The 22,502-nt window shown below is 41.7% G+C and overlaps 1 protein-coding gene across 1 annotated transcript in view; it reads right to left on the reverse strand.

Moving 5' to 3' along the window:
• LOC104081242 (neurexin-3-like) overlaps window positions 1-22,182 on the reverse strand; it is a gene marked incomplete at both ends in the record, with an annotated part of 47,577 nt that extends 25,395 nt beyond the window's left edge. The window contains 2 exons of the mRNA XM_009583891.1: window positions 16,262-16,645; window positions 21,744-22,182. Coding sequence (XP_009582186.1) covers window positions 16,262-16,645; window positions 21,744-22,182 — 823 coding nt within the window. The remainder of the gene's footprint in view (window positions 1-16,261; window positions 16,646-21,743) is intronic.
• Between the last annotated feature and the right edge of the window lie 320 nt (window positions 22,183-22,502).

Here is a 22,502-nt window from a genome sequence, read left to right on the forward strand (position 1 = left end):
ACAGCAGAAACTGAGACAGAAATAGGAGCCAGTTCATTCAGTGTCACATTGCAAAGCCAGGGCAGTGCAGGGACACAACCCAATGCCCTGAACTACTGTTCCACCACCACTGGCCTGCTGTTCCCCGCTTTTTGGATGATCCAAGAGCTACCTGCCACTCCTCATTGTACTCTTCATCAGACAGGCCCTGAAAAATTCTCAGAATATCAAACAAATCAAAATAACAAAGAGGCCAATAATTCCTTTGGAAACTGGAAAATAATCCACAAACCTAAAAATAACCTAGATCTGTAAAGGAAAGGGGACAGTTCTTGACATCACTTGAAACATAGATGGTAAGACTCTATAGAGATAACACCTGTATCTCTTTCAAATTCTGCAGATAGAGAGATTCAAAAGGGGAAGAATTGAGGCACAAGATAGTTTTTTAAGATTTCAATTAGCCTTTTATTTGGACTAGGATTTATTTACTGCAGAGTTAAGCATCTCTCATAGTTACAGATTCTCTATTTATATCTGCTAACTGTGCAAATTTCCTGGTTCCCTGATTCCAGACCAGCTGCTGGGCACAGCTGTGCTCCAACAAAGGCACCAAAACCAGCAGGATTGCTGCGGGACTGTCATACTTCCCTAATTTCATCTGCATCTGGAAAAGGAAATCACAGTGCTTTTCTCACTCACTCCTGACACAGCTCAACAGAACAACACTAATCTAATTTAAAAAAACCCACAGTAATAGATGGCCAGTCTGAAAAACTCCCAAGCTTCCACAGCTTTTAAACATGGCACTAGCACTTCCTCCACAAGGTGCAAGATTGCCAACACGAAGAATACAGGAATCTAGGTGCACAGTCACTTGCAAAAATCTTGGGGAGAGCAGAGGACATCCTGAGAGCAATTAGACTGTGGAGAGATCAAGGCACAGAATTGCAAGCAATTTAGACTCTGGCAACAAAGGAGTTTCTGTTTAATGGAAAGAGGAGGATGTAAAAGCAGAGCAACTAGGCAGAGCACCAAAGTGCCTCATCAACACACTGCAGCTGTATAACCACATACGATACTATTTGGCATCTAAATCTTAAAGTGGGGTTTAGAATATGAATTCATATTCATGTGGGCATCGAGCTCAAGGTTGCAGCAAGATCAAGGCTGCACCTAGGAGAGGAGACTGTCACATCCTCTACCTGGCATGCACTACTGGCTACCTGAACCCTGTCCCTGCTTCCCCCTAGTCACTGGCACTGTGCTGGCTGTTGTGAACACCGTCCTTACTTAATGGCCTCTTCACACTGTAGGCACATAACTTAAGTTTTGGGATTTTACTTTAAGAGGATGGGCCCCTAAGCACTACGCAGGGCAACCCTGAGGTTTGTCAGGATTTACTGCTTTTATGCATCAGAATCTAATTGATTTGCCAAAGATCAAGCAAAGTCCATGACAGAGCAGGACTAAATGCAAGTGAACTAAATGGCAGACTACACTTTTGTTATTGTTTTTGTTTTCTATGCTGATGAGCAATATTTGGGATGACAGCTTGGCAGTCAGAAAAGCCTCTGTCCTCCACCTGCTACAAAGGTGAACAGTTAGCACTACACTTACTTGCTTCTGCTCACACACTGGCTAGAGAGAATGAGCCTTACCTTAGGCTCTCCTTTACCAGCAACCTGGAAAGATTTTGGACACGTGCTACTCTGCCCCATGCTTCTCTTTCTCATATAAGTCTGTGAAAACCCTTCTAATTGAGATTTGAGTTTGGGATTTGAAGTTTTCTGGCAACAGCTTTTTCCTACAGTGTATTTGACAATACCTTCCTTAATGACATTCTTTTCTCATCTGATACTGTAACACATGCTACATAATATTGTTTGTAATTTGCCTAAACATGGAGTTTGTTCCACAATTCTTTAAGATCTAGCAAAGAAGCTGAGGTATCAAAATGTTGTTATTTTTAAATAATAAACTATTCTACCCTTCTTAATTCAGTATGAGTTATTATACTAAGTAATTACATTAAGAATCGAACAAAATATACTTTGGGAATCAGTGTCTTGCATATCTTATAAATTTATTCACGTTCTCACTAACTGGGAAAATATATCCAGTCATTAGCAGGATTTAGAAAGAAAAATAGGTCTTCTGAAGTTGGGAGACATTTCCAGGTTTTCATTATTCTGAGGCAAACATTTCACAGATCCATACAAGCTAGAAACAGAAGAGCTCGCTAGATCATGCAGCTCCCTTCCCTTCCTTCCCTCTTACAAAGCATAATTCAGTAAAGCATATAGCAGCCCGGCCATACTCTGCTGTTTTAGCCATCCTAATTTCCAGTGCCTAATTGATGGGATTTCCATCCCTTCTCTAGGGTTCCTGCTATAGCAAAACAAAGCAAAAAGAAATACAGCTGGGATACTGTCTATGACACTCACTATTTTCATTTCTTAATTTAACCTAATATTCCACAGTTAGTGTCCTGTGAACTTCCTTAAATAATTCCACTTCCTTGGGAAGGCAGTCCTCCCATCAGAGCCGATTCATCATCCTCCCCTCAGATTATCATTTTACCAAGCAATACGTACTGAACTCTTCTAATCTTTCTCCATAATTCCTCCCTTCAGCCTCCTGATTATATTTCAACTTTTTTGCCAATTTCCTTCATGTTGTTGGATTTCAGTCTAAGCTGCTCGACAGCACATTCTTGACACTTTTTTTTTTTTTTTTTAATAAGAAATAGCTGTGGAAGCTTGTTAAGGGAATACACTTCTTATACTCACATTTCTTGAATATACATTTGACTGGGAATACTTCTCAGTAGCATGCCTGTAGCTGAGTATCCAATGTCACTTCATTAGTAAACAATTTAACTGGTGAGGAGTTGATATTCAGGCTTATTATCTTGGCAAAGGTCAATGGGTAAAACTATTTAAGGCTCTCTTCTTGTGTGCTCTGTAAATCTCATATCACTACCGAGTTAAATACATTCAGCCAATCACTGACACACCGTACAAAATCTCATCATTTGTTCAGTGCTTCATAAAGGGCAATGAATAATTTTACCTTTTCAATGCCAAAGAAACTAGAAAGTTTTTTCCCCTTGAGTGGCTCAAGTACTACGGCATTTGATCTACAAAAGGTTGCTTGTATATCTCAAAAAAATCCAGCACTGTGTCTCAACGGCCACACAAAGATTGCATTAGCATTGCAGGTATACAAAAGTAGCACAAGACAGAAAGTCACTGCTATTTTAAAAGAAAATCTCTGACCTTTAAGGATTTTAATAAACATTGCAGGTGTGGGCAATGTTGTTCTTTTGGGGGTATAAACACAAAACCAAAAGCTGTCCACATTTCTGTACTGAAGAAAAATAAAATACTATGTGTCAACTAGCAACAATAGGAAAATGAGTTAGATAACACAAAAATAAATATCAATCACTAGGTCAGGTTTTCTACCTGTTCTCAGGGCAGGATGTCCATAAAGCTCAAGAAAAACAAATCCCAGAAACAAAAAAAAAAATCCTAGAATCTGAAGCTCTTAACGATTCATTTTTTTTTCACCTTGCAACCCTTCTATGACTTAGGAAAGTCTCAAGTATCTGGGGTTTTTTGCAGCTGGGGAAGAAAAGGTACAGAAAAATGAACATGCCTGTAGTGATATAAGCCAGAAAGAGAATCCCAAGACGTGTCTATATTGTATACTTTTGTGAAGCATGAATTAGTGATGTCCCATATATGTCAAGGCTTGTTTTGTGAGAAGCCCCGATCAAATTTACTCATTAGTGCAGCAGTGATGATGAATTTACATGACACAACGGCCCGTGCTCACACAGTTCATCTGCAGGTACTGCCACTGGAGCAGCCAGCAGATATTCTTGCAGAGCAAACGGGACTGCGCATACTGTAGCACGGGGTGCTCTGTGCCCGGTATACTGCAACACACCTTCTGAACAGCACTTGTGAAGCAGCTTTGCAAAGATTTCCAAATAATAGCATTCGTTGTGCTTTTACCCCTGGTCCAGGGGAAATCACTGTGTCTTTTAGCTCTCACTGTCAGATAACATTTCCTTAATGTTCTTTTTTTTTCTTGAGTTAAGGCTTGTACAACTTCAGTTTTGTCTTATAAGCACATCTTTACTGACTTCCTCCGTGTATTAGTTAGTTGGAGTCCCCTGGATTCTGGCCAGGCACACAGGGAATGATAGTTGAGTGAGTGCAATGCTGGATAAGAGAGAGGCTGACCCGTGGGGAGCTGTACGGTAATCAGCTTTTCATTACTGCATGGCTGAAAGGCCAAACTGATTCATCAGTGCTCTTCTGAGTGGGAAAACAGGAGAGGAGGAAAAGATGAAGGAACGCAGGTTCTGATATGAATTATCTCTACCTATCACAGTATGTAAGTATTTATCTCTAGGAACTGCTAATCAAATATCCCAGGACTATATCACCATGTCTGTAGAGATCTGCAAGTATTATTTTAGAGACATCAGATAGCTTTTTCAAGGTGGAAAAAGTAGCTTAGTGACCTAAAAGTCTAATGACTAAATTATCTGATATTTTAGATTCAGACATTTAAATCCCAGTAAAGTAAATGCAACCCCCTCAGCCCGGGTCTGTGGCTAATTACATTTGTAATCTTGAATCTTACTGTAGGTACCTTAATTGCTCTATATCACAGTTTCCCAAAATGTAAAATGATAAGAATATCTATCTCTTTTTGAAAATACTCTGCATATATGCAAAAATGGCACTTGTTTGCATAGGATTATCATTTTGCACCCTTATAAACAGTTTAATGTGGGTTTATTTAGCTTATTCTGATAGCCCAAAGACAGGTAGAGAGGTCAGCAACTTATTGGCTTTCTCCCAGTTATGACCTTGCCTGTTCCTTCTAATTTTGAAGGCTCATCCATGTGTTATCTGTATGCAAGGGTACAAAAACTCACCCAAGCCCCTATCTCTGGCTTCTACTGTGAGATTTGGCAGGCCCCACATCACTATGGCAGAGAACAGCCTAAAATCCATTACCAATACGCAAAGACGGTCTCAGCAATGGTCTGTATTGGGACCAGTACTATTTAGTATCTTCATCAATGACATAGACAGCGGGATCGAGTGCACCCTCAGCAAGTTTGCAGATGACACTGAGTGGTGCGGTTGACATGCCTGAGGGACGGGATGCCATCCAGAGGGACCTGGACAAGCTCAAGAAGTGGGCCTGTGTGAACCTCATGCGGTTCAACAAGGCCAAGTGCAAGGTCCTGCACCCGGGTCGGGGCAACCCCCGGCATCAATACAGGCTGGGGGATGAAGGGATTGAGAGCAGCCCTGCCAAGAAGGACTTGGGGGTACTGGTGGCCAAAAAGCTGGACATGAGCCGCCAATGTGCGCTCGCAGCCCAGAAGGCCAACTGTATCCTGGGTTGCATCAAAAGAAGCGTGGCCAGCAGGTCGAGGGAGGTGATTCTGCCCCTCTACTCCACTCTGGTGAGACCCCACCTGCAGTACTGCCTCCAGCTCTGGAGCCCTCAGCACAGGAAAGACATGGGTCTGTTGGAGCGGGTCCAGAGGAGGGCCACAAAAATGATCAGAGGGATGGAACACCTCTCCTATGAAGAAAGGCTGAGAGAGTTGAGGTTATTCAGCTTGGAGAAGAGAAAACTTTGGGGAGACATTACTGCAGCCTTTCAATACTTAAAGGGGACTTATAAGAAAGAAGGCGGCAAACTTTTTAGCAGGGCCTGTTGTGACAGGACAAGGGGGAATGGTTTTAAACTGAAAGAGGGTAGATTCGGACTATATATAGGGAAGAAATTTTTTATGATGTGGGTGGTGAAACACTGGCACAGGTTGCCCAGGGACGTGGGAGACGCCCCATCCCTGGCAACATTCAAGGTCAGGTTGGACGGGGCTCTGAGCAACCTGATCTGGTTGAAGATGTCCCTGCCCATGGCAGGGGGGTTGGACTAGATGACCTTTAAAGGTCCCTTCCAATCCAAACTATTCTATGATTCTATGATCAATAGTATTAAATGGGTTACAGTTAATTCCCTGAACACTTCTGTCTCACCTCAGTACTGAACACATCTCAGTCCCAAACACAAACAAGTCTAACGCCAGGACCCCCATATCTCCCCTCCCAGTTGTATCTAGGTGATCCTCCTTCCTGCCCTGAAGACCTCCTAGGTAGCCTTCACCAGGGAGCTGTTGAAGCGTGTAACCCAGGAGCAATGCTGAAGCAGGAAAAAACATAATACACAGTCACTTGCAGGCACTCAAACAGATGCTGAGTTAGAGCTCTTGGCATGCACAGTCTCTTCTGCCCCTAACAGGATCCCTCCCTTTCAAGGGATCCACATGGGAGAAGAAAGCTATGGGTGCCACACTGTTTTAATAGGATTTTGTTGATCAACACTTTGATAGAGCACATTGATCCAGTGGATAGAGGCCAGCATCCCTCCCTAATCTGAGCGATGGGGTGTCTGGGAAAAACCAACTCTCAGCAGAAGGGACACGGCAGCTGTTTCAAAGCTGCTTCTCCTGGAAAACTTACTGACTGAGGCTTCGCTGGTGGCACAGACTAGGGTATGAACTGTAGGCAACACACACATACGCACACAGAGAAGGGTAAATGACCGGCATTTTAACTTCTATAGCTTCTCTCAGAAAAGAAAGAGTGAAGAATAGATGGGCTCAGCAAATAGTCACAAGCCAACAAGAAAAGACAAAAGAAAAGAGAAATCACAGCAGTGTAAATCAACCTGGGGAGAAATGGCTAAATGAAGATGCTGATTGCTAATCTACATCCTGTCCCTCTGACTTTATAAGTAGGTTACCTCAAGAGGCCATGTGTGCAAAAGCAGCCCCATAAAAGCACTGTCTTTCCCACTCTCATCTGTATTCACAGTGGACCAGGTTTTCACTTTATGGCTGCAATGTTCTTGTTTCTTCTGCAGGTCCATTAGCACTGTGCACGTTGCACAGTCAATACCAATTCCAGTCTACACTTTTCTGCCTTTTTTATTTGGACACAACTCCTTCTGTCTGCTGGATTCATTACTCTTCAACATGGCTATTTGTGGTGTTCCTTTATGTTTTGATTTTTTTTAAAGCAGCCCAAGTGCCTTTGTCTTTAAATAAAAAATTAAAAGATAAAGCAAAAACTAAGTGAGTCATTTAAAAAATAGCATGATAAATAATTTCTGTTTCTCTTTACTCTAATCCTTTTTGTTTTGCCTAATTGCTTTACCCGAAAATGCTGCAGGCTATAAAATGACACAAGAAAAAGATACCAGCCTTTTGTTTGACAAAGCTCTATTCATTCCTTCCCTTGTCCCCTTTTCCCACATCCCAAGAAATCTTCCAGGACATTCCTTACTCTTCTGCACCAGGCAGGAAAGTGAAATTTGATCAGCCTGGAAGGTGAGGTGGCAGAAGGAACCCGGCAGGTTTAGGGGAATGGCATACAAGCGTTTGAACAAGATACAGAACTGTGATGTTGCCTCAATAAAAAGGAGAGTGACAGACTGGGACAGGAGGAAATGTCCATCCCGCTGAACACTGGACAATCTCCAGCCCCTTCACCAAGGTGACTAATGGCAGCTCCTTCACACCACAGCGGTGCTCCCAGCATCGGACTGGACCTGGTGAAAAGTGAACTGCCAGCTATTACCTGTATCTTACTTTATCCACATCCTCAGCTGATGTGGATACACATCACATCCCTGTGTTCAACAAGAAGAAAAGCTGGCATTATTAAAAACACAGCTTTGAGGCAAGCACCTTGGCTGCAGTTCTAAATCATCCTCCAGTAACACTTAACAGGGAGGGAAAGGCTAAAATTCAGCACTGGTCAGTCCTCCAGGAGGACAGAAAAATCACATGCAAATACAGAATAAAGGAGATTTGCACAAATTGGACATGAAAGCTGACCAGTGGAAATGGAGTAGGCAGTGACTTTTGGGGTTTACATCAAAAAGCTGGACTGCAACAGAAGAGAACTTCTTTGGGGCGATGGTAACAAAATAGTGAAAACCTGGATGTTTCCATGACTAGGCACTGAATTGTTAGGCTTCCATGTCTAGGAACCAGATCCGGTACACTGAGATTAGTGTAAGGACTCTAGATCTTTTGAAGTTTCTTAATATGTCAAGAGTCTTTCTTTTGACCTCATTTTTCTCTTCAGTCACAAATATTCATGACAGAGAGATTTAAAAAAAAAAAAACAAAAAAAAAAACAACAAACAATAACAAAACTATAAAATAGTTGAGATGGTTTCCATATTCTTGCTTCCTTCTCACTATTTAGCAAGCACATGCCTTTTGCCAATCACTTGTTCAGGGGGAAATCTTGCCCTAATGTGGCAGATGATACATGCAGCACAAACTCCATTTCGTTCTGCTCAGCTCAAAACCCCTTGCTGTGTTCCCTGGGCTGGGTGCACTAAGCTGCCTCGTGGCTCTTTCTGTCTTCAGCAGTCACACAAGCAACAGAGAGGAAATCAGAGCTATGGAAGAAGAGTTCCTCCTTTCACCACCCTACAGCTCTACCAAAGACCAAGCAGGTCAGCAAGACTGACCTACCTTCTAATCTCTAATGCAAATACTCCTCCAGGAGACAAATAAGGTATATAAAGGATAGCTACACTGTATATATTTCTCATTCTGAGTACAAGCCTAGGACTCCCAGAGCTGTCAATCTAACATGCTTTTCAGCTGAGGGCTGAATTGTCATTTTCCATTTTTACTCATTTAATGAAAGGTAATGGATAAAAATTCACTATTTAAAATACTATATTTTTCTTTTCTCAGCAGTTTGAAATGAGGCCTGTGGGTATTGGGGTAGTCAGTCTTAAAAGTCTGATTCCACATGACTCCATTTGAATCCTAAGCTCTGGTGCTTTGATACAACTTCCAACGGTAATCCCCTCCAACCTGCCCTGTCCTTCTGCTCCCTTTAGCAGTATCGCAACATGAAGGATTACAATTCTTCCTTGTTCAGAAATGGAAAAATGCTAAGTTGCTCACAAGAACACAAGATTAGGATGGTAGGAAACCCCTACCCAAAGGGCCCAGGCTGACCAGAAGAAGACCCTGCTTTAATAGGCAGAACTTCAGAAGGCAACAGCTGCAGGCCATAAAAAATGAGACCAACAGCACTTATTATGAGGCTGGTTTTCTTGTACATCCTCCCTGCTGCTGTGTCTCTTCAGCGGGATGACTTTTGCATTAATGTGATGGATATCTCCAAAGTTTTACGTTTTACCTACTGTCCTGGTTTCAGCCGGGATAAAGTTAAAACCACAACACTATCCACCTACTTGCCACCTATAATCATGACAAAGCAGGAAGTCACTCTGAAACTCCTATTAAGATTTGATTTATCAGGTTACAGTTTCCCTCTTCTGCACCTTATCTCCCAGTTTTAACCTCCTTGTTCTCGATTACCCAGAAAAAAACGAGGATGCTGGTAAGGGAGCAAATAAAGATGATGAAAATGATCTTTCATTTACACATTCTCAGACCCTTTAGCAGAGTGAGTGAGAATGGTTTCCCTCTGGAAAGCCATACCTTGGAGTCTGGTATTTAGTGGCGGCGGATTCACCAGGACCACCCTGTGAGCTATTCTGTGCATTAACTGCATATGAGAGAAGGCAGACAAACCAAGCAGATCTGGGTAAGCCAATATACACCACCAAGTAGGACCTTTCCATGCTTGTGGTGATGGCTGTGCTTTTGCATATCCTTTTTTTTTTTGTGCTTTTGCACATATCCTTTCCATATCACATAATAGCCTCATCCAATCAATCAAAGTGTCCAAGGAGCGACTGCCTATCTCCACATGGAGAGAGAGTCAATTAAGGGAGCATCATGAATGCCAAGTCTTTCCTCTCCCCCTGAGATGAATAGAGGAGAAGAAATGAGACAGAAAATGTACTATGCCAGTGCCTGCCTTTCAGCTTGATGGCTTCGACTGGGCAAAGCAGAAAGATAGAGAAAGCTAATTTCACAGATAACATCTCCAAGGTCTATATAGTAATTTTAAATATTGGAAATAATTTTTCATGACAAATGAACCTACTTCACCCTGGCCACCACTTCCATCAAGATATTCCCATTAATTGTAGGGACAATTGGCAGTCTCAGCAGAAACACAAACTGGTCTGATTCGAGGGTATGGAAAGGAAGGGGGGTATGAAGCCACAGGGACTGAGAACAGCCACTGAGCTATAAAAGACTCAAAGATACCATGTAGTCTGAAGCGACTCTTGCACCCAGTGTCATCAATTCATCTCTAGACACCTGACAGATCACAACAGACATGGTGCATACTCAAAGTGAGCAAGCCCATTCTGGATCATACATCTGGCATGCCATTATATGTCTTGCTGGGAGTTACCTGGAAAAGCTAGGATGAGAAGGTGAAAAAGTGTTTCCTTTCTTCAGGGTGACTTACCGCTTCAGATGATCCAAGTTTTAGTAAATTCTACCTTCCCCTGATATAGTGTGATTCAGGCAAAACTGACCTGCTATGACAAGCTGTCCTTTAACCTAAGAGTTATCTGAGCAGCATTGTGCCTTGACTTATAGATAGGTGTATTTTGTGGCTTGCGTTAAGGAGAGGCCATTGTTCTGAGCTGCCATTTATAAACCAGCAGATAAACAAATATGCCACTACAATATTAGTCCTGTAGAAGAGGCCTATACTAACAAAAGTATAAGATGCTAAAATGCATTAACCAAATGTTCTTACTCATCTACCCATCAACATCTTTTTTTGTTGTTCAAGTGCTCTTTACAGGAGCTGACAGTAGCACAAAATCTAATACAGTTTTGGATAATTATATTTCTTGAACTGGGAGGACCTTGTGAAAGCTACACTCAGCAATAAACAGCCAGAAACACAGAAGTTTAGAGAAAAACAGCAGAAATTATCTTCTTCTGTGCCATCAATTACCATATTCAGATGAGATAAAGAGCACCTGGAGTACTAACAAATTCACATCCAGTGTGGAAGGCAGGAGTGGCCTTAAATATCAAGAGCATATGATGATGGAGACAGGATGAAGAAACAGGAAAGAACACACAGATAAAAAATCATACCCATGTCATTATAAAATATAGGAGAGACAATCAGTTGATTTTTATATGGTCTCAGATTTTCCAGCTGCTCAGCAGACGCTGTTGGAGATTGTCACATCAATGAGACTCTTCAAAGTTAAAGTTCAATAGCCTAAAGACCATGAAATGATCTTTTCCCAAAAAGATGTAATCACCCTGACTGCAGAATTAACCGCACACTCTTCTGTACTGAGGATATCACAAAGGCATTACAAGGCAACAAATGCCATCACTTGTCCTGGAAACAACATATATTCAGAGTGGCTTTTGACTGAATATATACATCTATGGACAATAAAGTTATGGTGAGTGGAAAGGATCACAATGTAAATCCACAGAAGTGAGAGTCTCTGAAATTGTTCCCTCATGTCGTTTCTCTTCCCTTACAAGCCCCACCTTGGCTGCACTGTCCTTACTGGAGCTAGCATAACATCTCATGAGCATCTTGGGAATTGTTTGGATGTTAGAACAGAAGGTACTCCATGGAAGGCAAGGAAAGGATGCAGAGATGGAGGATACACAAAAGCCTAATACAGTAGAATAATCCAGCACTTATGCAACCAAGAGTAGCCTTCTGCTCTGACACCCAGTCATTAGGGAGAGATACGAGGGAGCTAAGCACAGAAAGCTCAGGCCTGAATTTCTTGAGCAGAAGAATTGTGTACAGCACAGACCACAGTAGTAGCTGCTTGGGCCAGCCATAGAGGGAACAGCCACAGGTGTTACAAATGGATTGATGGCAAGTGGAAAAATGAAGTTCTCGCACAAATGCCCTTAGCAAAGCTAACATGCCTCAGATCATGTTCAATGGAGACTTTAATATAAAATTACTGAGGAATGAATTAAAATGGGTGTGAAGGGATTGCGTGAACTCTTCTTCTAAATTCAGATGGAATCTTTTTTTCTGCAGTTTGGAGACATTTTGGGGAATCGTACAATAGGGACCTATCTGGTACTAGTAAGTCAATGAACACATGAGCTCTAGAACAGACCTTCTGATTTCTAACATCTTTCATTACCTCATGAAATCATAAAAATTATTCTGATGTTTCGCCTTTCCTAAAGTCTGAATATTCAAGCTCTAGCAAGGATTAAAAGCATTAAAACACTGCAGCAAAGGCTTTTCTCCTAATGTGTCCAGCACCCCTGGTCCTACAAGAAAATATATTCTCAGCAGTTATCTAGCATTACACTGCAGACTCAGAAGGTCTGGACAGTCCAAAAAGCATCAACACATTTGAGGATTTTTAAACAAACCTTCAAATACGTAATCATCATCGAACAACTTCACTAAAATAAAAAAAAACCACTGTGCTGCTACCTGTGCCTGAGCCAGAAAAGCATGCCAGCACTTAAACCATGTATTAAATGACTTTGTAGCAGTTCTTATTAACAGTAGTTTTACAACATTTCCGTTTATTGCACACATACATAATGGGCAGATGTGTGTTGTCATTAAACCGTTCTTAGCAAACATTGCTATAAAGGTTCTTGGCAGATAATAAAATGTGTAGCCCTATGCTCAACATCAGCATTGCCAACAGCAGATACATTGCTATTCACAAACGGTATGCCACAAAACACAAAAAAAGCCTGGTTCGCTCAGGTTGTTAATCATCCATTGTTGAGCAGACCCAAACAGGAAGGGACACTGGTTCCAGCCCTTGGGAGGAGAACTGGAGTGGGATATCTCTGTCTTGCTGCAATGAACATTGGGTGCAGCTCAGCAAAAGGAAAGGGCTGGAACAAGACTTTTTTTTTTTTCTTACCTGGAAAAGACTCAGGCTATGTCCAGTTCTGAGCGATTAACTTCAAAGGTTTAAAAACTAAACCTAACTGTCTTTTATTTCAGTCTTAAATGGCCAGCAGTCTCATACCAACCTGCTTTTTCTAATCTTATCAGTATATACCTTTTAATTAAAAAAAAAAAAAACAACTCCAATCAAGGCAATTAAGTAGGAGAATGCATTAAAAAGGGAGTGATCAACAACATCTGATTTTCATTGGCCCAAAATGATCTGGTTTTCAGTTGTCTTTTCCTTTGTGTCCTTCCTGGGCTTTTGCCCTCTGCAGTCCCTCTCACAGTGTTTCAGCAGAAGGAAAGCATGCAGAGAGCTTTCGGGATCCGCAGAAGAACAGACCTCATGCACCTTTTTGACCCCATGGCATTTTCACTGCAGCTATAGAAAATAGCTAATGTGAATACAACACACATTCCCCTCCTCTTGCTTGTTTAATGCCAGGGCTTTGGGGTCCTTTTCAGAAAAGTCCATGGGTTGTGAGGAGGTACTTTATCACAGCAATCCTCTATGAGCCAGATCCCAACTCCTACCTCCAACACCTTAAGTGCAATTAACAGAGGGCTGCAGTGACCTGATGCTGCAACTGATGTCAAATACTAACAAATCAGAAGCCAGAGGCTACAGAAGACATTAAGTACTTAAAAAACACTAAAGATCCTTCACAGTAGCTGCACCAACCCATTCTTCCTAACCTCCTGCATGTCTATAACAGCCCTCCAGCCCTTCTTGCTGACAAGACTTGCAACTCATTCTAATTACTACCAGGTTCAGTATGAGAAGGTAGTTCACATGCAACAGGAGGAAACGTGCTACCCATTGTGTTGGAGGATCCTTTTTGTCAATTCTCCCAAAGCCTGCACTACGTCTGATGACCAGAAAGCATTTGGGAAGCATTTCCATGGGCTTTCAGGTATTTTATGTCCTTTGTTTCAAACTAACTCGCAAAACAGCAGACCTGTTGAAACAAGGTACTTTAGAACAGAAAAGCTGCACTGCAGGCACTGTTCTCTGATACTCCTATTCTTTCTAAAACCCTAGGATGCAAGAATGACTAAATACTACCAAGAGTACAAGCTCCAAGGTTTTTTCCCCTAATGCCCGACACACCACAACCCAAGACCTAGCAAACTCAGTACAAAGCTTCAATATATAGTTGCAATCATAACTTCCATCACAAATGGAATTTTGCTGCACCTGCCATTCATTTCTGAGACACCCAAAAACTGCCTTTCAGTTTAGGAGTCTTTCTGGCGTGGTTAAATCTTGCTCTCCACCACATGTACTCTAATCAGATATAACAGGAGTGCAGGAGAGCTCAGGGAGCAGGGGGAGGTGAGATCGTTACCACGTTACAAGGCACTCAGAGCATCACTTGCAGGAGAGATTGTGTCCTGACTATTAGCTTCTTTTCTATTTTCTTTGCTTTATGCTGAAACTACTATTGTTGCTTAAGGTAGCATGCTACAAATTGCTGGCTGTGAGAAGCTTTATGAATGATCATTGATCTTGTGCTGTAAAACCTAATGTCCTGGTTTCGGCTGGGATAGAGTTAATTTTCTTCCTAGTAGCTGGTATAGTGCTGGGTTTTGGATTTAGTACGAGAAGAATGTTGATAGCACACTGATGTTTTAGTTGTTGCTAAGTAGTGCTTACATAGTCAATGACTTTTCAGCTTCCCATTCTCGGCCACGTGCACAAGAAGCTGAGAGGGAGCATAGCCAGGGCAGCTAACCCAACTGGCCAACGGGGTATTCCACACCATATGATGTCATGCTCAGTCTATAAGCTGGGGGAGTTGGCCAGGGGGCAGTGACCACTGCTTGGGAACTGGCTGGGCATTGGTCGGCGGGTGGTGAGCAATTGTATTGTGCATCACTTATTTTGTATATTCTATGATCATTACTATTATTATTATTTTCCCTTCCTTTTCTGTTTTATTAAACTGTCTTTATCTCAATCCATGAATTTTACTTTTTTTTTCCAATTCTCTCCCCCATCCCACTGGGGGGTGAGGAATGAGCAAGCAGCTGTGTGGTGTTTGGCTGCCAGCTGGGGCTAAACCACAACACCTAAAAGCCCCATCTGGTCTATAGGAAGAATTTTGGTCATAAACAAAAACTTCCTGCAAAGAAGAAAACCCTCTGGAGAGTGAATGAATTACAAATCTCAGTTCTGCCTAATGTTTTATGCACTGTACCTAACTTTCACGTTCTTTCTCATAAGTGGCATGGTACTATGATCAATGATAAAAAATGCATAGGGGGGACACTGAGTGGGAAAGGCGCTTCTCAAATATTTATGGCAGAAGCTCAAAAATATCTGAATTTCCAATTCTAAGACACATGCTATAATCATTAGCCCATGGCACCAAGTAAGGTGACAGAAAGAAGGGGCTGAAAGCTCTAAGACTCTGCTCATGGTTTGCAGTTAATTCTTGGGTGTACTGTGAGTGCAGTTCAGCCAGAATGCAGTGTTAATGGCCAAGTATTAACAGAGAGATTGTTTTCACTATAAGAAAACACCCTTTAGGGAGTATTTTCTTTTCTAAGTGATCTTAGACCCATCTTTTTTTTTTTAAAACCACTCACCTACCTCATTCTGAGTGTGGCACCAGCACAATAAGGGTAACAACAATTAATGGAACCACCTAGTATTTGAGAAATATATAGCTCAGGTACCTTACATTAGTAAATTCCTTTCCTCGTGGCCTAGAACACATACGATTTGCCTGCCTGTACCAGCATTAGTTGTGCCTCATATCTCCAATCATACGTCTTTAAGTCACCAGTCAGAATAAGTAAGAGTAAGATGCAGAGAATCTCCCACCATCTCCTACAGATTTGCCTTATCAGAGGTGAACTTGGAGACATGTTGCTGTTAACATTATCTAATTAGCTGGCTTTACCCATAAACAGCCATCAAGGAAATCTTACCATGCAAAAAAGAGGAAGACTAGACAGAACTGAGATACATCATCCGTCCCATAACTTAAGTTCACATTGGTACTGTTTCCAGTAATTTGCCTGAGACTTCTCACATGCAGCAGCATTTTCTGCCTTAGGAGACAAACCATACTGAGTCAAAGAAACTCTGGAACCTGAAGACAAGGTCTTCAGAAGGCTTAGGGAGTGAAGTGGCAGATGAAGAAGGTAAGCTCATGAAATGAAGGTGGAAAAGACTGGAAGGAAACGATCAAAGAAGAAAGCTGTCCTAGTGTGGGGACTGGAACTTAGCATTGGGAAGACCAACAAGGGCAGGGGAAAGTCTCATGGAAACACTGGATTTTGTTCTAGTTCTCCTGCACACCTTCAGCTCTGTGTAACTGAGGTCAGAAAACTCAGCTTACCTCGCTCACATGTTCTACCCCAATAGCCGGTGCCAGTGCAGTCACAAATGAAGCGATTCCAGCCATCCTTGCAGACTGCATTATTCTTACACGGGTAGCTGTCGCACTGCTTGGTGCTGAGGCGGGAGCAGGAGGACTTGACTCCTGCGGCATTCTGTGCCTCTGCCAGCTGCCGTATGTTCTTGCTTCGTCCATCGATGAACAAGTCTCGGATACAGCCAACGTAGCCATAGTTCAGCATTGCTGTCCAGAGCTCTGTGGGAAGGATGAGTCCTGCCCGGTTCTCAGGCAGCCCACCAAGGTACATGTCACCTTCCAGATCTAGGATCTCACTCTCCCCACTAGCGGTGAATGGGGTGCGTCTGCTGTTCACTGATATAGTACCTAAATGAGGAGGATAAGAAGACATCAACACTTGCACTTGCAGCCTCAGTCTTGTTCATTTTTTTTCCAACAACTGAGCGAGGTTTAAGGTTCAGCACAGGAGAGTGAAGATTACTCCGTACCCAGATGCACTCCTAACAGAGACAGTGTCTCCCAGACACTCTTGAACCACAGGCCATAAGTACTTCCATGCAGTGACTGATCATCATGTGTCTGTATCCCAACTTGCATTATAAGGTCACAAGCATAACAATGCAATGGCTAAATAATAACATGTAAAAACTGAGCATTATTCAATGGTATTCATCCAGCAAAGCAAAGACTTACTGAGAACATACAGGAGTTTGATGGTATCAGGACTGGAGAGAAAAAAGATAAGCATATTAATTCACATTATATAGCTCTTCCAGAAAACTCTTCATTAGTACCTCCAAAGCTGGACCTGGATGATGGAACTAAATAGACCCTCATCAAATTTGTAGATGATATCAAACTGGGGAGAATGGATGATGCATTGGAGGAAGCACAGGGCTACCATTCAGAGAAACCTTTACAAGGTGGAGCAAAGGACTTACAGAAATGTTTGATGTAAATCAACAATAAATACAAAGTCCTACACCTGGGGCAGAATAACCTCACACGTAAGTACAAGCTGGAGACCAGCTGGCTAAGGAGCAATTCTGCAGAAAAGGACCTGGGGATATGGCAGACAACAATTTGAACATGAGTCAGCAATGTGCACGTGCAGTGTCAAGAGACACTGATCACAGGTTGCAGCAAGGGAAACTCCAACTCCATAGAAAGGAACATTTTTCACTATGAGGGTAGTCAAACATGGGAACAGAAACCTCAGAGAGGTTGTGGAATCACCATCCTGAAGGAGGCATTCAAAACACAACTGGACACAACCTTGAAGAAAGCTTAGATTTCAGCAGTTCGGACTAGAAATCTCCAGAAGTTTGTTCCAAAATAAATTATGCTATGGTTTTACAATGAAAGTTAAGTATTCTAACTTTCATTTTACAAACAGGAAAATTGAGGTAGAGAAAGATAAAGGTTATCTCTGAAGAACAGTTATTATGAAAACTGTAGTAGCTTCCATATACTCCGAGCAAGATGTGGGCATACTGCACTGAGGCCATTCCTACATATTTCAAGAAATTGCCCCAGCACATAAAATAATCAGAACATATAATACAGAAATATAATCAGAACATGTGAAACAGGTGCAGAGAAGCGAAGTGACTTGTTTAAGATCAGACAGTGCATCCAAAGAAAAACAGGGAACATAATGCAGGTCTCACACCCCAGAGCAGCATATTCTTCAGAAGAGCATTCAGCAGCTTTTGTGATAGGACATCTGCCCACCAGACACTCAGCTAAAAATCAGCAATTCACTCTCCCTAGCTATAAATCATCACATCCAACTGCCTTGTCATTAAGATAGTCTGTCCTCAGAGACAACTATCCAAGCTTTAAGATTAATTCCACATCATTGCATTTTTATCATACACCCTTATGATAAGGTGAGAGAGTTTAGTTAATAGAGTTAGCTCTATTTTGTGTCTCTGTGAGAAAGTGCGGTGGTGTACATATGCTTTTTCTTCAGTTGTAATAGGTGTCTTCTTGGAGAACAGCACGTATGACAGAAACACAAGGTATTTCATGTGTGTGATGTTCAGTAATAATTTAGGAATAATGTCAGAGGCAGCAGAGTGCCAGAAGCAACAGAGGCATTACAAATTAAAGGCTCAAAGAGAACCAGGGTTATTTGATGAATCATTTTGTAAAAACAAGCTGCAGCACCGCAGACATTTTCCCTTTTACAAAGTAAGAAAAGAGAAGATGTGACAATACACCTACGGTTGTAAAGGCAGCATGTCGCGGAGCCACAGGATCACAGCCCCCTTTCCAGCATCTCTGCTTTTACTCCTCAAAAGCACCATGTGGGGTACATATTACTCAAAAGACTAGAACAAACCAAAATACTAGAGGGCTGAGCTCCAGACAGCTGCTACTCTGGAGAAAACAAACACTACCTGCAAAAGCCACAAAGGTAAAGAAACTCCCCAAAAGAGAAGAAATACTGGATACCAAGGAGAAGCGTAAAACCTGGAGAAAGAGCATGAGATGATGAAAGGAAATAGGCTAGACATCAGCCTAAACCTTTCTGCCAGTTTTGTACCCTGCAACTGTTCCTGTAAGGAGATGGTACTAGCTCGGATGCACAGCACTTTTAAGACCAAGCTGCTGAGATGGAGAAATTCTGAATTGACCCTAGGAAGGAGCAGTCACATGAGCTGACTCCTCATGTGGAGTCAAACAAAATGACTTCCAAATCCCCCGCAAATCCTATGTTTGTAACTCTGTGTAGGTAGGTCAAATGCCATCTTGAGCAATCAGAAGCATCTAAGCATTTCCTTTCCAGTCCCTTAGGCACTTTGTGCAGGGCTAAAGGCCAAACAGACCAAAAGACCCCAGTTACTGACGGCAGAGCTGGTATACAAAGCAGTGCACTGATGCAACCATAGACCAAACCTTCCAGTAAGATTTTTAATGTCAGAGTGGGTGGGACAAAATGTGTGTTTTGTAGCCAGTGACCAGCCGAAAACATTGTCTTGTGTAACGTACTCAGTGTTCCCCAGCTAGAAACTGTGACAGGTTTTGTGGACACTTTGTAGGAGCTTTCCCCAAGGACAGAAAGGTTACAGGAGGCTAGGTGTCCATGTCTACGCTGTCAGCTTCTGTCAGAGTAGAGAAAAAACAGCTTTTGTTGCTCTGGTAGCCAACACAGACCAAAGCATACACAAAGCCTAAGGGGACTAGAGGTGCCAGAGGTTATTTGAGCACAACTGCCATGCTTCACCAGCATTGTGCTCCTGCCTTAGTATATTGCAGTAGTGAATATTTGGATTTTTAGGCTATTTTACTAAGCTCAGCAGAGCCTGAAGCTTTGGACTATTGCAGAAATGGGAAGAAGAAGGGCAGAGATGACACCTAATAAAGGCCTTGGCTGCTTTAGTAATGAGAATCAGAACCTCTAGGTCACTAGCTCATTAAACCCAAATGGCTGTTTTGTAGCCTACATTAAGTAAGTTTATTACTTCAGTACAGTTTCTACATGACAGGCATCCACATTTTAAAAAAAAAAAAAAAATCTCCAAGGTGTAACTGTTCTCTGGTCCACACATGGGAGAAAAGCCAAGGACTAAACAAGAAGAGATCCCGAACTTCCTTCTCATACCTACCAAGAGCACCACTGGATAAGAGTGACTGATGCTTGCTAAAGGTATGGTGTGAAGAAATCAATGCCAATATCCTGGTTTTCTGGGGAGACAAGACATCAGTCACTAGGACCATTAACCAAGTACTTATCTTCAGCAGAAAATGCAATTTAATAAAAAAAAAAAAAAGAGAAGACAAGAACGTACAAATGTGTTCATTCTTATTGAGCAAAGCGCTTTTAATTCAAAATCTGTTATCTCTAATTAGTGTCCAGAACATCACAAACCTCCCTGCCAAGCAACAAACAAGTCAGTCCTACAGTTTCATCCACCAAGTAGCAATGCCGTCTGTCACACGTTCCTAGTCCAAATGAACATGTGTCCCTCTTCCTAGGTTTTTACAAACTTTCTTAGCAGAGAGCTTAGTGTCATTTCTGTTTCTTCTCCATCTGCAGCTGCCTCTCCAGGGACCAGACAGTCCCCAAGTGAGCAAGCAAAACTGAAGGCAGTACTGAATGCAACTAATTGAGTTTATCCTTGAAAGTTAATTAAATTTTAGCAATTCTAAAGAAATCAAAGCTTCATTTATTTATTTATGGCTTCCTTTATAAAATGTTCCTATCGATGTCTTTAGGAGATAGCAATATATAACCACACATATTAAGTCCTAGTAGAGTACCATGCCAAATACAAAGAAACTTCTCACATCATCAAAGAAAAAACTAGCTTCAGGCAAGGACCTGTTCAAACAGCTAGGCTTTGCATGGTATCTAAAAGTCAGCTCTTTTGAAAACTCAAGGGAAGCAAATTCTAGCACTGCGTTCTCTCTATTGATGGCATTCAGCAACTGGAAACATAAAATTAGGAACCTAAAGCTATTATCTGGAGATCACCAGACAAATCCCAAATACACTTGCAAACGTAAGCAAAATTCCCTTTGAAGGGAAATATGGCCAGGCTTTGAGATCCCAATGGTTGAGGAAGAATTCAAGTGCAATTGTTCACATATTCTCAAGATGAAGTAACAGTATTGATCATTTTGTTTCCTTACACAATTTCAGAGTATATCATGAGTATGTTTGCTTGATATCCAGCACTAGAAACCAACAAAATACCTCTTGGTAATTGCATGGTAGGTATATTATTAGAAATAAACTAAAACACATTTTTGAAAATGAGAAGCTGTGAGGAAAAAAAGGAACATCTACTGAATACTGACTCAGATATTAAGACTAGAATTTGGCATCCAAGAGAGAGTAAAGAAACCTAACTGAAAATTACAAGACACTAAAGGAAACAGAATAGGATGAAAATGTTGATTTGTCGCCATAATTTTGTCACTGGTTGTGCCCATTACTTTTATTTTCCTCATACAAGATCCCAAACCCCTGCTCTTTTAAGCCACAAAATCCAGGAGAAGGCTGGTAATATTAGGTCACAGCAATACGTTTTCATTTGGTTTCTACTAAGTTTCTTTTTCAACAAAAACCCAAAGTAGATCAATGAGAATTTCTCAAACCAAGAACTAAATAATAATGGTTCTGAAGGATCTTAAACATTACCATGGCCTACAAAGAAGTCATCACTATAATTATGTATGTAATTGCAAAGATAGGTCCAGAATATCTGAAGATTGTGAATAAAATATTAATAGACTGCCTCTGTGATGTGCTATCCGAAGTTCACACTAAACATTTAATGAAAACCTAGCCATTCGCATCTTTGCTTTGCTGGATAAACATCACTGGAGTAACACTAAGTTTTTCTAAGAAGGTGATTCATATCTAACAGGTTTTGAAGGTTCTGAGAATTAATACACAGCCCTAGGCCTGGATCTGAAAGATTAATATACTTTAAAAAAGTCATCACTCTACCTGATCTTCCATCTCGTTGAATATCCACATGATACCACTCTCCATCATTGGCTTTCTTCTGGGTGGCCTTGACTTTAATGGTCCCAGAGCCCATATCCAGCAGCAAGTAGAGGTTCCCATCTAGAAGCTCAACTGCAAAGAAGTCTACCTTTGTATTTTTCTGGCTCCTGGCATCTTTCCTCTCCTGAGGCTTGCCATGGGTGAAAAGGATCAGTCCATTGGGTTCAGTGGTTCGGAAATCAAATGAGATGGAGCCCATCCTTTTGGTATTCCATTTAGGCAGACTAATATAGGCCTCAGGTGTCTCAAAGCTGATGGGATCCAGTGTAGCCACATTCTCACATACGAATTTCACTTCCCCGTAGATCTTCATCTTAGTATCACCAATCCGTGCCAAGCGAGACAGCTCTAGACGAATGTCGTTATTCTTATAAACAACCTGCCAGACACAAGGAAAAAAATCATACATCAATCCTGCATACAGCACAAATACCCCAATTACTTTCAGCCATGGGAGATAAACTTCTCCCAAAAGGCAGTGGGGAGCAGAAAGGAGACTATGCAAGAGTCTGACATGATGACAGGGGGAGAGAGCACAACCAGGAATCTATATAGAAATGACAGCAATGGGTACTTTGCGATGACTATAGATCAGATTAGCAGGCAAAAGAGAATATTTAACTGAAGGACAGTGAGAACAATTAACTCTACCACAGGCTCACTCTGCTGTAAAAGCTTTTGTACATAAAATACAGTGTG

This window comes from Fulmarus glacialis, unplaced genomic scaffold, assembly GCF_000690835.1.
Source record: "Fulmarus glacialis isolate BGI_N327 unplaced genomic scaffold, ASM69083v1 scaffold23968, whole genome shotgun sequence".
Classification (NCBI taxonomy): domain Eukaryota; kingdom Metazoa; phylum Chordata; class Aves; order Procellariiformes; family Procellariidae; genus Fulmarus; species Fulmarus glacialis.